We start from the raw sequence: 16,463 nt of genomic DNA, 5'->3' as shown, positions 1-16,463 counted from the left end.
TGAGGACACTTGACTCGCAGCGGCACGCCCACCAGCAGGGAGATGCAGTCTTCCCCCTCGACTGGATTAGTCGCGTCGGGGGCTAGGGAAAAAGCGCCTGACCCGGGTCACACACACACACAGGCACACAGCTATTACAATGTGCACGCCACTCCAAAGGCCATCAATTGCCTCTATAGTCTTCGTTCACTACTCGCCTTGAAGTTGACCCCACTTCCACCCCAACAAATCACTTCAAGTTCAGTGTGATTCATTTAGCCAAGTGTCACTGTCACGTTTGAACTCTCAAAACTGCATTTATAAATACAAATTGTGTACACTTATGCAGTATGACACAAAGTCAGAATTATTTAAAGGCAAAATTATTTAACATTAAAAGGGCAAACTGTGGTAAATTTAGCAAAACCATAATTTCAAAACAGGTTTTTTATCCTTCTGAAATTTTAGGACTTTGTCACGCAACTATTTATAGACAAAAACACTATTTAGTATGATTTCGGTGTTAATATGGAGGAATGGAGAAATGTATACTAGTGGTGGGGCTAAACTGAACATGTAGACTCAATTGGGCACTTTGTGATAGAAGCACCACATTTGGCACAGAGGAAAAACGTTTTTTATTTTTTAAATTGAACCTTTATTTAACTAGGCATGTCAGTTGAGAACAAATTCTTATTTTCAATGACGGCCTACCGGGGAACCAAATTCTTATTTTCAATGACGGCCTACCGGGGAACAGTGGCTTAACTGCCTTGTTCAGGGGCAGAAAGACATATTTTTACCTTGTCAGCTCAGGGATTCGGTCGAGCAACCTTTCGGTTACTGGCCCAAGGCTCTAACCACTAGTGTACCCTGGGAAGATATAGATATGGAGGCGCCCCAGATTTTGCCCCTGGGGACGTGGCAGACACTAAAATAAAAAGATAACTCCAAAATCTGGTGCCAGAACGACTCAGAGATGGCCTATAGGCCAATGCAGCAGTAGGCCTATAACTTCCATCCTCAAATAAGTGAAATACATAGGTCTAAAGCTGACAAATAAAAACATAGCAGATATCCTGATTAAAATTCAGGTTGCAATCACATTAATTAATCTCTCTACTCCTTTTCTATATGTCTTGACTTGAGCTATTGCTAGTGAAGTGCAACGTTGTATCAACTCAGAAGGTTGGCGTGCTTAGGCGCTCAAACTCCCTCAATGTTATTAGGACAGAGGGAAAAAAATGGACAAAACTCCTAAATGACTCAGATTCAGATCACCTTTATTATCCCACCAGGGGGGAATTATTTTGGTCATGTGCTTAAAAAGACGGTACATAAAACATGAAAACACAGAAACTACACAATAGAATTCATCCAAAGTGCTATAGCCACACATTTAAAGTGAAAGTGCAATATGCTATATACTCGAGGGACTATCAGACGATCTATTATACGACCTAATGGCTGTTGGAATAAAGAGTCCCCATATCTATCTGTTTTCATTCTCTTTCCCCTTGTCCGGCTGCTGCTGTGACTGAATTTTGAGTGAAGGGGATGAAGGGGATGAGTACTGTCCTGTAAAAAAAAAATCAAGTTTTAGGAGGATGAGTTTTTGTTTCACACACGCATATCAAACCAAAGGACAGCACACTCTGCAGGACAGGTTTATAGAACATTTAAATAATTCAGTTATTTATTTAACTAGGCATGTCAGTTAAGAACACATTTCTATTTACAAGGACAGCCTAACCCGGACGATACTGGGCCAATTGTGCCACTCCTATGGAACTCCCAATCACAGCTGGTTGTGATACAGCTTGGAATCAAACCAGGGTCTGTAGTGACACCTCTAGCACTGAGATGCAGTGCCTTAGACCGCTGCGCCACTCGGGAGCCCTAAGCTATGAAATAAACCAGCCTGTTTCGCACAAGTGTAGCAGGTTGTGAATTTTGCAGACAACATTCCACTCCGAGAATGAGAACCGTAAATGACTGTAATGCATGCATTAAGAGTAATTAATGCAACCAAATGACGGGGATTAATCGTACATTTACTAGCCTACTGGTTACATATGTAATGGGGAATTGATCAAAATAACCAATCAAAGGGAAAACGATTCACATAATGAAACAATGAATGAGCCTTCTCACTGCGCCTCCTCCTCTCTGCTGAAACTAGCGCGCAGAACAGCGCCCCTCTGTCTTACCATATATAGCCCATGTATCTGATGCTGTCTGGTCATAAAAAGTATGACACGCCATTCTTCTTTTGTCCAGATAGCTTCAGATACATGGTCTCCACTTATGGAGACAGAGGGGCGCTGTTTCGCTAGTTTAGATGCTTTATGTGAGATTGATGCGTCTTTCTATTGGTGCGCGGTCATTATCATTACTCAGACTGGAAATGCTGCCATCCTGTCATTTCAGAGATGTTACAGGATGTTTTAGGGGCTGTTTATTTTCTGAGCAATACTTATTTTGAGTTGGCACTGTAGTAGGCTTTGCTGTGTGTGTGTGTGTGTGTGTGTGTGTGTGTGTGTGTGTGTGTGCGTGCGTGCGTGCGTGCGTGCGTGCGTGCGTTCAATCAATTTCAAGTGGTTTTCTATGTCTCTTTTTCAAGTGCTTTTTTCCCTCCAGAAACATGCATTTACATTTCTTAATGAGTGGAAAACATTTCCGAATGCATTTCAGCAAACATTGAAGTTGAACTTTAAAGAACAAAAACAGTGAAGAACTGTGCCTACCAGGGTTGGGGACAATTCCATTTTAAATCAGTCGATTCAGGAAGTACACTGATATTCCAATTCCAACTCCAACTCCAATTTATTTTACAGAAGGCAATGAGGAAAGTTTAAATTGAATAGGAATTTCAGTTTACTTTCTAAATTGACTGAGAAAAAAAGGAATTGACCACAACCCTGGTGCCTATACTGCTCATAATTAAATCAAAACGATAAGATCAGATTACTATTTTTAATACCCATTTAAATATAATTCAAAAATTGTGGTGTGTGTTTTTGTATTGAGATTTCTTTATGGGAAATATTGTATATATTGTATATTATTGTATATGTACATTTTCAAAGATTTGTGTACTATATAATACTGGGAAAATAAAAAATATATAACATACTAGCATTTGATATTGCTATGCGACAATGGTGCATGTCAGAGACAGAGGTCTGGATAGTAAGGTGTGTCCTTTCAGATGTAGTAGTCTCAGCACCACACTCCCTCAAAAACTAAACCCAGTTGCGTATTTCCCCCAGAGAGCTTGCGAGAGACTCCCTATGATTGGTCAATTAATCATTCAGGAAAAGTGTTTCCACCTTAAAGGAATAATCCACTCAAAAACTATTTTTTAAAATGCATTAGTCCCAAAGTGTTTTGCGTGTCAGCAGTCAGGGAATCAAGCGGTTTGCATTATCATGATGATGTGGCAAGTTACAATGTGCTTTTTGAAAGTCCCATATCTTGAAAATTTGATTTCTCACATGCAAAACAATTTGGGACTGTATCAACAGTGGACTACAAACACCAAAATATAGTTTAATGCAGTGCACACCCAGCATGGTGACAAAGGTCAATAGTCAATTGTTTCCCTCTATTTCTGTTTTTATTCTATTGTTGTTGCACAGCAAAAAGGGAATTGACCTGACCTCACAGTGATTGCCATGCAAAGTGGCCAAATTTGGCGCCAAATGGAATGTTTGAATTCTGTCTAAAGTCCAAACATTACCTCCACTGCCACGTGGCCAACCCACAGGTATTATTATGATCACATAGAGAGAGTCAACTACTGCTACAGTATGCCAGCGTTTAAATCTGTACATACCAGCATTGGAAACCCAGTTCTGATTGTCTGTGTGTGTTGCAGACTTTAGGCCTACATAAATCAACGAGAAAACCAGCCCAAAACCGAACCTGTACAATCCCAAATATGCTGTGTTTACCCTCCTACACGGCAGGTCAAGTTTCAAAGTTTCCCTCTCCGGGATACGTGAAACACAACAAATATTGACTGGGGCCAAGCGTCTATCAGCACTCAGTGGATTTTTAACCCTCATTTTTGGGATCTTTCTGCTCCCTCTTGGGTCCCGGCTGAAGGACTATATCTGGGAGTGTTAAACCTCAGGCAACACATACAGGCCTGGAACCATGAGACGCCTGGCTCTCCTCCTAGGCCTGCTGGCCCTACACCAAACCCACTGCTTTGAGTTTGTGGTCGAGGGCGAGTGGGAGACGGAAACGGTGAGTTCATATATTTCAATGTTGACTGTTATACGATAACGAGATTGTTTTATAGATGTGTCTTAATTGCCTTAATGCTGATGGTCCCCAGGAAGAGTAGCTCCTGCCTTGGCAGCAGCTAATGTCGATCCTTAATAAATACAAATGTGTGTAGATACAGCCTTCTCTCTGTCAAATGTGTTTTTTTTTGATAACGTTCCTTTTACAGAACTATATTATATGTGACGTCCATGTGATTGATTAATGTTCAACTTTATTTTCTATTTTACAAACGGCCCTTTTGTTCTACCAGTCATTAGATGAACAACATGGACGATTTAAGGTGAGATGAAACTCTTCTTTTCTTTTTTCCAAACAATTTGTCTGAATTAATGTTACACAATGTCATAGTTTGCTATTCACAATCATTAATAATGTGCATTTCTTATATTCAATATGACATTGATTCAATAATGCAACATATTATGAGGGAAATGATCCTGTCTTGAGGTGGGTTTTTTTGTTTTGTTTTTTTGCCCAGTTACAGAAATAGAATACCAACATGTAAAAGCAAGCAGTCTGCTTCATTGACCTCTGAACTATTGATAAAGGGGTTACGTAGAGGTCAATGGATTGAACCCAATGAAAGTCCTATACATGTGGTCAATATAGGCTCACTGACAATTCAAACATTTAATTTAGAATGTCTATAGAATTGTTATGCCATTTTCACCTACCTATAGTTACTGTTACGTATGAAACATTTTCTCTCTGAGGGCAGTTATGGGACAATACAGATACTCCTGCATCCGCATTGCTTGCTTTTTGAGGTTTTAGAATGGGTATCTGTAAAGCACTTTGTGACAACTGCTGATGTAAAAAGAGATTTATAAAATACATTAGCTTGATTGATTGGTACAGAGCTGATTGTTTCTGTGTGTTTCCAGAGGGCAATATTGACCAGTGAGGAGCAGGAAGACTTTGAGGTAGGTTTCTCTCTCTGGTCTCTGCTTGGTGTTCGACCCCTCTGTCCAATGTGGCAGAGTTTAGTCCTCTTATCTACGAATCAATGGTCCTGTTTGAAGAGAATCCGCTGACAGACAGGTTATTGACTTCACTCTGCAGTTGCTACATCCATTTAACGTTTTTGTGGTAAAATGTGTCACTTTCTTTCTCAGAATTCACAGCCTGTTATACGCTGACTACACCAAACATTAGGAACACCTTCCTAATATTGAGTTGCACCTCCCCCATTTTCCCCCAGAACAGCTTCAATTCATCGGGGCATGGATTCTACAAGGTGTCGAAAGCCTTCCACAGGGATGCTGGTCCATGTTGACTCCAATGCTTTCCACAGTTGTGTCAAATTGGCTGGATGTCCTTTGGGTGGTAGACCATTCTTGATTGACACAGGAAACGGTTGAGCATTAAAAACCCAGCAGCGTTGCAGTTCCTGACACAAACCGCTGCGCCTGGCACCTACTACCATACCCCATTCAAAGGCACTTAAACATTTTGCTTTGCTCATTCACCCTCGGGGCGGCACACACACAAAAAAACATGTCTCAATTGTCTCAAGCTATCTCCTCCCCTTCATCTACACTGATTGAAATGTATTTAACAAGTGACATCAATAAGGGATCATAGCTTTCACCTGGATTCACCTGGTCAGTCTATGTCATGGAAAGAGCAGGTGTTCTTAAGGTTTTTTATCATCAAGTAGATACTCCAAAGATACATGTTTCCTATCCATTTTTCAGTCAGATATTTTGATTTGTAGATTTAAAAAGACAATTCTGTGTCCCGAAACCAGTTGTTTTATGTGGTTTATATGTAAATGTAGAGAGCTTGAGAGCTTGACAATTCCTATGCAATGGCACTCGTCCCTAGTTGATGACATCACAGCCAAAGTCAGTCTCACGTGCTCCACCTCTCTCGGTAGGCCATCCGGGGTGATGACATCACAGTTAAGAGCTACAAGGTGGAGAGCCGCATCACGTCGCGGTTCTGCCACACCACGGTCAAGAGCTCTGTGGTCAACTCTGGTCCAAATGCCCAGAGCATTGGCTTCAACGTCCAGATCCCCAAACAAGCCTTCATCACCAACTTCACCATGTGAGCCAACCGTCTCAATCACAATAAAAATCACAATCTCAATTCTCAATCACAATCCAAATGTCACGATCGCAATCACACTGCAATACAACTCTAAAATGAATGGAAAGAGCTGTGGACTATGTTGTGTCCTGTTGTTAGGAATGTGAATGGGATCACGTTTGTGGGCTCAGTGAAGGAGAAGACTGTGGCTAGGAACCTATACGCTCAGGCTAGAGCCAGAGGGAAGGCCGCAGGCCTCGTCAGGTACCGTACAGCCCACAATGCACCATGGCTATGGTATTTAGTGTAGCTATACTGAAGAATGACATCTTGGACAATACAGGGAAATGGGTTCCCACCCATTTTTTGACCGTTATGAATCCTATGCCATTCGTAATGGTCTATGCCGTGTATAACAAACATTGTTGTTGCATAAGACCTTTCTAGTGTCCTGTGACTGACTATAGAGCTGGTAATGCTACACCACAGGGCTAACTCCCAGGACATGGAGACCTTCAAGACGGAGGTCCACGTGCCTCCCGGCAGTAAGATAGAGTTTGAGTTGCACTACCAGGAAATGATGCAGAGGAAGCTGGGCTTCTATGAACACTCACTATACCTGCAGCCTGGACGACTGGTGCCTCAGTTCCAGGTGAGAGAGCCTACGTTTGTGCATGTGTGCGTGCCTGTGTGTGGTATTTAACGGCTGTGTTTTGATAGGTCAGTGCTGATGTGTCAGCGTATTTGTACCGTCTCCCTGTCTCTCCGCAGGTGGACGTGTATATCTATGAGCCCAGCGGCATCGCCTCTGTGGAGACACCCAACACCTTGGGAGAGCATTTCAGCGGCATGGCCAAACTCACCTCCTCGAAGGACAAGGCTCACGTGGTGTTCAAGCCCTCGCTCCAGCAGCAGAGGAAGTGCGAGAACTGCACCACCAGCGCTATCGATGGCATCTTTACCATCAAATACGACGTCCTGAGAGACAGCAATGCCGGGGAACTACATGTGGGTACACACACTGACCGAAACACACGCAGTAACACACTCTTTGTGTCACTTTACTTTGTAACAGAAATGTAATACAGGAAGTATTGGTCACTTTTATCTCACTGTTTCTCCTAGGTTTCTGACGGGCATTTTGTGCATTTCTTCGCCCCGGCCAACCTCTCCCCCCTTCCTAAAAACATTGTGTTCGTCATTGACGTCAGTGGATCTATGTGGGGAGTCAAGATGAAGCAGGTGTGTGACGTAAACATAGAAAAACTCACAGGGGTCAATCTGTGCCCCATCAGGGTCGTACATCTCTCTTCTCTCACAACCGGCAGAGCCTGCTTGCCAAATGCCACACTGCCCTCATGCGGGTCTTCTGTGAAACTGCACTCAAATTACTCTCCAATCTCATTTATGACTTTATCTCTCTCTCTTGCTCGATAACTAACTCTCTCAGACTGTGGAGGCTATGCAGACCATATTGGATGACCTGACCATGGATGACTACTTCAGCATAGTTGACTTCAACCACAACGTGCGCTGCTGGAGTGAGGAGCTGGTTCCAGGAAGCACCATACAGGTGGCTGAGGCCAAGAAATACATCCAGAACATCAAACCCAACGGAGGTGAGAGAAGGAGGGAGAGAGAAGGGAGGGATGAAAGAAAGAGAGCGACAGAGAAAGAGAGCGATGTGGAGGATTATAAGGAAGTAGAGGGTTGGATGGGATTAAGTAATGGGGAGAGACAGAAGAATGAGGGAGAGAGGAAAGAGTGGTGAATAACGAAAGGCTGTGTCTGGATGTGTATCTGATTGGCTCTCGCTGCCCTTTGACCCGATCCAGGCACCAATATCAATGAGGCATTGATGAGGGCGGTGCAGATGCTGGTGAAGGCGTCCAATCAGGGCATGATTGACCCACGCTCTGTCTCCATGATCATGCTGGTGTCTGATGGAGACCCCACTGTCGGTGAGACATCATACCGCTGCTGATCCCAAAACTGACAATGACTGACATTTCATTACCCACCTCATACCACTTCACCCCGCTTCATTTCCCCCCTCACGCCCCATCTAATAACCTCCAGTGGTGTACTGCCCTTCAAATGATTGTGCTACCGTCATCCACCATCTCTCCCTCTCTGCGTAGGAGAGATCAAGCTCAGCGCTATCCAGAAGAATGTGAAGAAGGTCATGAGGGAGGAGTTCTCTCTCTTCTCATTGGGCATCGGCTTCGATGTCGACTACGACTTCCTGGAACGCATCGCCATGGAGAATAGGGGCGTGGCCCAGAGGATCTACACCAGCCACGACGCCTCAGATCAGATACAGGTACAATAGACCCCTGTCCCTGAAACTCCCATTCATCCTTCTCTACCTAATCTTGCATCCTGTTGTATCACTACTCTTCCTCCATCCCCTCCCTCCGCTCTCCCCCTTTTGTGTGACTACCTCTCCTCTGAAATCCCCTCCTATTGTTGTATAATCACTCTCTCACCGCCATCTCTGACCTCAACGCCCTCCTCCGTTCTCCTCCTCCAGCGGTTCTACAGCCAGGTCTCGTCTCCTCTCCTGAGGAAGATCACAGTTCAGTTCCCAGAGGACTCTGTCTCTGACGTCACCCAGAACCACTTTGACAAGTACTTCAGTGGCTCAGAGCTGGTGGTGGCTGGGAAGGTGCTGCCCTCTGAGTCCACTACTCTAAACAGCTTCACCACTGCATCCGCTGTGAGTCATACGTACACATGCGCGCATGCACACTCATACACACAGGGGTGGAAAAAGTACCCAAAAGTCATACTTGAGGAAAAGTAAAGAAAATGACTCAAGTCAAAGTGAAAGTCACCCAGTAAAATATTACTGGAGTAAAAGTCTAAAAGTATTTGGTTTTAAAAATAGTTAAGTATCCAAAGTAAAAGTATAAATAATTTGAAATGGCTTATATTAACCAAACCAGATAGCCAGGGGCAAACTCCAACACTCAGACATAATTAACAAACAAAACATGTTTCTTTAGTGAGTCCACCAGATATGAGGGAGTAGCGATGACCAGGGATATTCTCTTGATAAGTGGGGGAATTTTCCATTTTCCTGTCCTGCTAAGCATTCAAACTGTAAAAAGTACTTTTGGGTGTCAGGGAAAATGTATGAAGTAAAAAGTACATACTTTTAGTAGGAATGTAGTGAAGTAAAAGTAGTCAAACATATAAATAGTAAAGTACAGATACCCCAAAAAATGACTCAAGTAGTACTTTAAAATATTTTTTGCTTAAGTACTTTAGACCACTGCACGCACGCACACACACACACACACACACACACACACACACACACACACACACACACACACACACACACACACACACACACACACACACACACACACACATACACACACACACACACACACACACACGTCCTACCCTCTCTCTGTCCCCCTCTTCCTCCCAGGATCGTTTGGACCTGTCCTTACAGACTGAAGCAGACTACCTGGAGCTAGACGCTGCGCTGGCCCAGCAGCCGCATGCCTTCACTGGCTTCGCCAGACAGATGTGGGCCTACATCACTGTCAACCAGCTACTGGCCGAGAGGTTGTGCTATGATTTGCCAGCCCTTCGATACAGAATACAGAGCATGAATAATCACACAGAGTAACATTTTGTGAATGTTATATCCCTGTTCCCTGCAGGTCCATGGCCCCCACTGCTGGTCAGAAGAGGAAGATCACACAGAGGATCCTGACCCTGGCTGTGGAGCACCAGTTTGTCACGCCCCTCACTGCCCTACTGGTGGAGAGTGAGGAGGCCAAGGAGAGGTTGCTCGCTGACTCCCCTAATGACCCCAAACAGGGCTGCTGTGCAGGTGCCTGATCAAAATCACTAGAGTCCCCCATTTTGGGTCTTGTAAATGTACATGAGGGCAAGAGAGTTACTAAAGCTTTCCCAAACTCGGTTCCCAAACTCGGTGTGTGTGTGTGTGTGTGTGTGTGTGTGTAGGAGGATCTGGTATGGCTGCTCTCGGAGGAAGGACTCCAGTGCAGATGGTTCACAGCATCCCCCCCTGGGTCCAGATGACCACCCCTGTTCCCCCTAGCCACGCCGAGAGGCCCCTACCAGATCACATCACCATAGGTGACCATAACACACACACACCTCTATACACATCTGTGCTACAGCATAATGCTTCTCTACCTGTCCATATCACAATACGTAGAAACATACACATAGCCATTCACTCTGTTTTTAAAGGGGCACTGTGGACAAAACGTGATTTCCCTGTGTTGTATATATATTTCCACACTATGAGGTTGGAATAATGCTGTGAAATTGTGAATATTATGATAATGCACTGTGTAAGAGCTGTTTGAAAAGTTTGCCTGAAATTTCAGCTTGTTTTGCTGGGTGAGGTTTTTGGACTGCCTCGTGACATCACCAGGCGATATAAGTTAATAGACCAATAACAAAGAGAGTTGGCACACCTCTCTGCCTATAACAGCTAGTTTTCAGGTTACACATCCCTCCCATTAGGCTCCTCTCTCAGACCACTCCCAGACAGTCCTAGCTAAGTGTTTGCTTGAGAAATTGCATTTTGCTAAGAAGCTTTTTTTTTTTTTTTACTTTCAGCATTGTGATGCAAAAAATTCTAGCAAAGTGCATAGCGCTTAGAATTAAAAAGGTATTGTGGGATATTATTCATCATAATCATCATAATTTTTTACATGGACGACACATTGGAGATAATATAAGACAAGTACTGGAAACATTAGAACACTGTCAAATCTGGGAAACCAGGCCTGATTTTCATAGCTGACTTTGAAAAGGCTTTTGATAAAGTACGACTGGAATTTATATATATGCCTGGAATATTTCAATTTTCAACCCTAGGTGTAAAATATGAAATAATGTCTACTTATCAGAAAGTTTTAAACTGTGAAGAGGAGTAAAACAAGGTTGCCCACTATCGGCATATCTATTTATTATGGCCATCGAAATGTTAACTATTAAAACCAGATCCAACAATAATATCTACAGCCTAGAAATCCAGGACTTAAACACAAAGGTCTCATTGTACGCTGATGATTCATGTTTTCTTGTAAATCAACAATTTGGATCCCTCCACAGCCTCAAAGATGATCTAGATATTTTTTTAAATCTCTCTGGATTACAACCAAATGATGGTAAGGGTAGAATATTACGTATTGGATCACTAAAAAATTACAACTTTTACATTACTGTGTAATTTACCAATAAAATGGTTATCACGTACGTGAGGAGAGACGGACGAAGGCACGGATGTTGAGTTCCACATATTTATTATAAAGTGAAATTTAGCAAGAACAAAACAAATAAATCAATAAACTAACAACGAAACGTGACTACGTGGTGCACATGCACAAAACACAAAATAATATCCCACAAATGCAGGTGGGGAAACAACCTACCTAAATATGATCCCCAATCAGCGGCAACGATAAACAGCTGCCTCTAATTGGGAACCATATTAGCACCCACATAGAGAAATATCTATACTAGATCACCCCCTAGTCACGCCCTGACCTACTACAACATAGAGAACAAAGGGCTCTACGGTCAGAGCGTGACAGTACCCCTCCAAAGGTGCGGACTCCGTCCGCAAAACCTGAAACCAAATGGGGAGGGTAGGGGGAGGGTGATTAGTCTCGGTGGCGGCTCTGGTGCAGGTTGTAGCCCCCGCCCAGACCCCGGATCCGGCCATGGCGCCGGGCTGAACGCTGTGCCTGGACTGGGTATCGGCGCCAAGGATGGCTCCAGCCATGGAGCTGGGTTGGACGCCGTGCCTGGACTGGGCACCGGCGCAGAGGAAGGCTCCTGCCATGGAGCGGGACACGATGCCATGCCAGGACTGGGCATCGGCGCAGAGGAGAGCTCCTTCCCTGGATCGGGACTGTGGACCATCGCAGGAGGTTGCGGACTGTGGACCGTCGCAGGTTCCGGACTGGGGACCGTCGCAGGAGGTTCTGGACTGGGGACCGTCGCCGGAAGCTCCGGACTGGGGACCGTTGCCGGAAGCTATGGACTCGGAACCATCGCCGGAAGCTCTGGACTGTGAATGCGCACTGGAGGCCTAGTGCGTGGAGCCGGTACAGGTGGTACCGGACTGGGAAGGCGCACTGGAGGCCTGGTGCGTGGAGCCGGCACAGGTGGTACCGGACTGGTGACACGCACCTCAGGGCGAGTGCGGGGAACAGGCACAGGTGGTACCGGACTGGTGACACGCACCTCAGGGCGAGTGCAGGGAACAGGCACAGGATGTACTGGACTGGGGACACGTACTTCAGGGCGACTGCGAGGAGGAGACACAGGACGCACCGGACTGGGGAGGCGCTCTGGAGGCCAGAAGCGTGGAGCTGGCCCAAGTTGCACCAGACTGCTAACCAGATCCTCTGGTCGGATGTTGAGCAGAACACACTTGCACAACATCTCTCTCTCCCAACTTCCCCATTACCTCCCTGACAGTCTCTGGCTTTTCAGGGCGAGTGCAAGGAGCACTCCCGCTGAAGGCGCACTGGTGGCCTGGCGCACTGGTGGCCTGGGCTGAGAAGGTGCTCTTCAGTGTGCCTGCGCTGTACCATACTCCTTGCCAGAACCTCTCTCCGGTATCTCTCATTAAATTCCTCTATCAACTCCCACACAGGCTCTGGCACTCTCCGCTGCTCGACCGCTAGCTCCGCCGACCACCCCTCGTGCCCCCCCCCAAAAAAATATATATTTTCGGGCTGTTTTTGGGGCTTTCTTTGTGGCTGCGAACCCCGGCGTCATCACTGTCCTCCCTTCTCTCCTTGCGTCCTCTGTGACCCCTGCCAATGAAGTATCTCCTGTCCTTCTATTATTTCTTCCCAGGTCCAACTTATTTTCCCCATCGTAGCAAGCTGCTTGGTCCTTGGTTGGTGGGATATTCTTTCACGTACGTGAGGAGAGACGGACCAAGGCACAACGGATGTTGAGTTCCACATATTTATTATGAAGTGAAACTTAGCAAGAACAAAACAAATAAATCAATAAACAAGGAAACGTGACTACGTGGTGCACATGCACAAAACACAAAATAACAACCTACCTAAATATGATCCCCAATCAGAGGCAACGATAAACAGCTGCCTCTAATTGGGAACCATATTAGCACCCACATAGAAATATCTATACTAGATCACCCCATAGTCACGCCCTGAACAAAGGGCTCTCCATGGTCAGGTCGTGACAATGGTCTAACGGTGAAGTGGATATACTCGATATTCATATCCCAAAGGAAAGAAATAATCTCCTTACAATGCATTTGAATGTAAAGTTAGCAAAAATAGATTAGATCTTGCTACCGTGGAAAGGAAAATACCTGGGTATTTGTGGAAAAATCACCCTCATTATCTTTTTAGTCATATCCCAGTTTACCTATTCGCTTATGGCCTTGACTACTGTACACCTAGCGACTTGTTTTTTAAATTATATGAGCAAAAATATTATATTGTATTTGGAATGGCAAGCCAGACAAAATTAAACAGGCCTGTTTATATAAATAATATGAATTCTGAGGACAATAATAATTAAATATTAAAGCATTAGAGCTCTCACTAAAGGCTTCAGTCATTCAAAAGTTATACTTAAATCCAAACTGGTTCTCTAACAGATTAGTAAGGATGTCTTACCCCATGTTCAAGAATGGCCTTTTCCCCTTTATTCAGATTACAGCCTTTCACTTTCGGTTATTTGAAAATGATATAATCTCCAAAATATCACTATTTTTAAAACAAGCCATAGAAAGTTGGTTGCAATTTCAGTTTAATCCACCAGAAAAAAAACAGACCAAATATTTCAACGAATATTATGGTTAAATTCAAACATACTAATTTATTTTTAAAAAACAATATTTTTGGAAAGAATGTTTAAAAAAGGTTTAATCTTTGTAAATGACATCCTAAATAGGACTGGCGGAGTTGTCACACATGCAGCTAACAAAAATATATGGAAATGTCTGTTGTACTCAAAATGTAAAATGGTAGAGGCAAGTGGAAGGGGGAGAAAGTAAGGAACTTGTCTGTCGGCCCTGCATTAAAGACCAAAATTTGCTAAAGAAAATTGTGATAAATAAAAAAGTATATCAGTTTCATTTAAGGACCCCAAAAATGACAGCTGTGCCATATACAGTATATTGCAAAATAGTCGGGAAGAGATTTTCGATGTATTGATTCCATGGCACATGGTTTATGAACTGATACAGAAAACAACGCTGGATTCAAAACTTTAAATGACTATACAAAATTCTTGCAACCAATAGAATGTTATACATATGAGGGATACAACTATCCCAGTACTGCAGATTTTGCTGCAAAGAGACAGAATCATTAGATCATTTGTTTTGGTACTGTCCACATGTAACTATTTTTGTTTATTTTTGACCATTGGGCCATCAACATTGCCTACCTCCCTACCTGGCAATGTCTCAGTGGGTAATATTCCTATGTCCATTGCATCACTATAGTAACGGTTGTTTGTCTGTCTGTTTTCTGTGTGACAGTGGAGAACGACCCTCACTTCATCGTCCACCTGCCTAAAAACAACATGGACATCTGCTTCAACATCGACTCAGAGCCTGGACACATCCTCAATCTGGTGTCAGACCCTGGTGCAGGTATGCGTGTGCATGCAAAAAAAGTGTGTGTCTTTGCTTGTGTCCTCTTATTCTCTGCCCTCTTTGTCCTCTAGGTGTGGTGGTGAATGGCCAGTTGGTTGGCTCTAAGAGGGTTGGGGTGGAGGAGAAGGAGAAGGTGAACACGTACTTTGGCACCATATCAGTGTTCTACCAGCCTGACGGCATCAGAGTGTCAGTCAGCACCGACCGTATCGACCTGACTCACGGCAGGAACAACCACTCCTTCACCTGGGGAGCCACGGCCGACATCACCCAGGACAGGTAGGAACATGCACGCCCGCACACACAGACACACACAAACCTCTGGTAAGGCAACATCAGCCTGTTTTACTGTGGTAAGGTAAAAAAGTACATTTCAAAAGTACACGGTTTCCTGTTTTAACCACATGCTATGATCCCTGTGTGTTTCAGGGTGAAGGTTTCCATAGTGAAGGACTCCAAGGTGATGGTGACGGTGGATGACAAGATCACTGTGATGGTGCTGCTACATCGTGTGTGGAAGAAACACCCAACCCACGTGGACTTCCTGGGCCTCTATATCCCCAACAACAACCAGTACTCCTCTCAGGCCCACGGACTTATAGGTAGGTCACCAATTGGTCCCAAGTGTTACCCTGTTACTGTACTGTTACAATAATGTTATAAGCTAATTAAATTATTTTACATACAGTTGCAAGATACCCTACATCTCCCTTACAGTGAATCCTGCAGCAGTATCCCTATATTTAATCACAGCCTACTTCACTAGGTTTCACTGATCTGTGTGTGTGTGTGTGTGTGTAGGTCAGTTTGGCCAGGAGCCAGAGGTGAGGGTGTTTAACCTGCACCAGGGAGCTGAGCCTCTGAAGAAGGAGGCCACCATGGAGGTGAAGGGCAACAAGCTGGTCGTCACCAGGTAAGAACCCTCTCTCTTATGCACATCCCTGCTGCCAGGTAAACCACACACCATTACAGGAATAACATCAGCATGTCACACATACTCAGTCGGTAGACTTCCTCTCTGTTCAGGTAATCCTTCCACCATATCACACAGTGGGACATAGTGCATAGGAGTGCTAACATGGTGAGGTTTGTAGACGAGGTTGTAACTATTCCACGTGTGTGACAGGGGCTGGCAGAAGGACTACAGGCGGGATCAGAAACGTGGATCTGACGTCTTCTGCTGGTTCATCCACAACAGTGGCAAAGGCTTCATCGACGGCCATTACACCAACTACATCGTCCCGCGACTCGACAGCTTCCTGCCGCTCCCGCTCTGAGCGACCAATCGCAAGGCACACGGGGGTACCATGTAACCCAGGCAGCAAGAGACAGGGCAGAGTTATAATGGATATCCTAGTCCACAGGTACAGGAGACACACACATATGGAGCCAATTTGACTAGACACATATGTGTTATTACCTGTTTTCATATCACAGCTCTGTCTGACAACGCTCTTTCTTTATGAAACGTTATAAAAAAGCAGTATCGGTATGTATA

At 44.4% G+C, this 16,463-nt stretch overlaps 1 protein-coding gene across 1 annotated transcript; it reads left to right on the top strand.

Moving 5' to 3' along the window:
• Positions 1 to 3,972: 3,972 nt before the first annotated feature.
• LOC115133081 (inter-alpha-trypsin inhibitor heavy chain H2-like) lies at positions 3,973 to 16,461 on the top strand. The gene is made up of 20 exons (XM_029665947.2): positions 3,973 to 4,233; positions 4,526 to 4,555; positions 5,160 to 5,198; positions 6,155 to 6,327; positions 6,469 to 6,573; positions 6,799 to 6,961; positions 7,081 to 7,317; positions 7,435 to 7,551; positions 7,760 to 7,928; positions 8,145 to 8,270; positions 8,451 to 8,632; positions 8,843 to 9,028; positions 9,752 to 9,891; positions 9,990 to 10,162; positions 10,297 to 10,431; positions 14,849 to 14,962; positions 15,037 to 15,244; positions 15,395 to 15,567; positions 15,767 to 15,878; positions 16,092 to 16,461. The coding sequence occupies exons 1-20, from the start codon at positions 4,141 to 4,143 to the stop codon at positions 16,240 to 16,242; spliced, it is 2,826 nt and encodes a 941-aa protein (XP_029521807.2). The 5' UTR covers positions 3,973 to 4,140; the 3' UTR covers positions 16,243 to 16,461.
• Positions 16,462 to 16,463: the final 2 nt, after the last annotated feature.

This window comes from Oncorhynchus nerka, linkage group LG8 (assembly GCF_034236695.1).
Source record: "Oncorhynchus nerka isolate Pitt River linkage group LG8, Oner_Uvic_2.0, whole genome shotgun sequence".
NCBI lineage: Eukaryota > Metazoa > Chordata > Actinopteri > Salmoniformes > Salmonidae > Oncorhynchus > Oncorhynchus nerka.
The sequence above is the reverse complement of the archived record's forward strand: the minus strand, read 5'-3'. Positions and strand labels throughout refer to the sequence as shown.

Bases quoted from the DNA above. Each gene is read 5' to 3' on its own strand.
- LOC115133081 (XM_029665947.2), top strand. From the start codon at position 4,141: ATGAGACGCCTGGCTCTCCTCCTAGGCCTGCTGGCCCTACACCAAACC. The intron at 9,892-9,989 runs GTTGTGCTATGA...TGTTCCCTGCAG, and splicing joins AACCAGCTACTGGCCGAGAG to GTCCATGGCCCCCACTGCTG. The intron at 14,963-15,036 runs GTATGCGTGTGC...TTTGTCCTCTAG, and splicing joins GGTGTCAGACCCTGGTGCAG to GTGTGGTGGTGAATGGCCAG.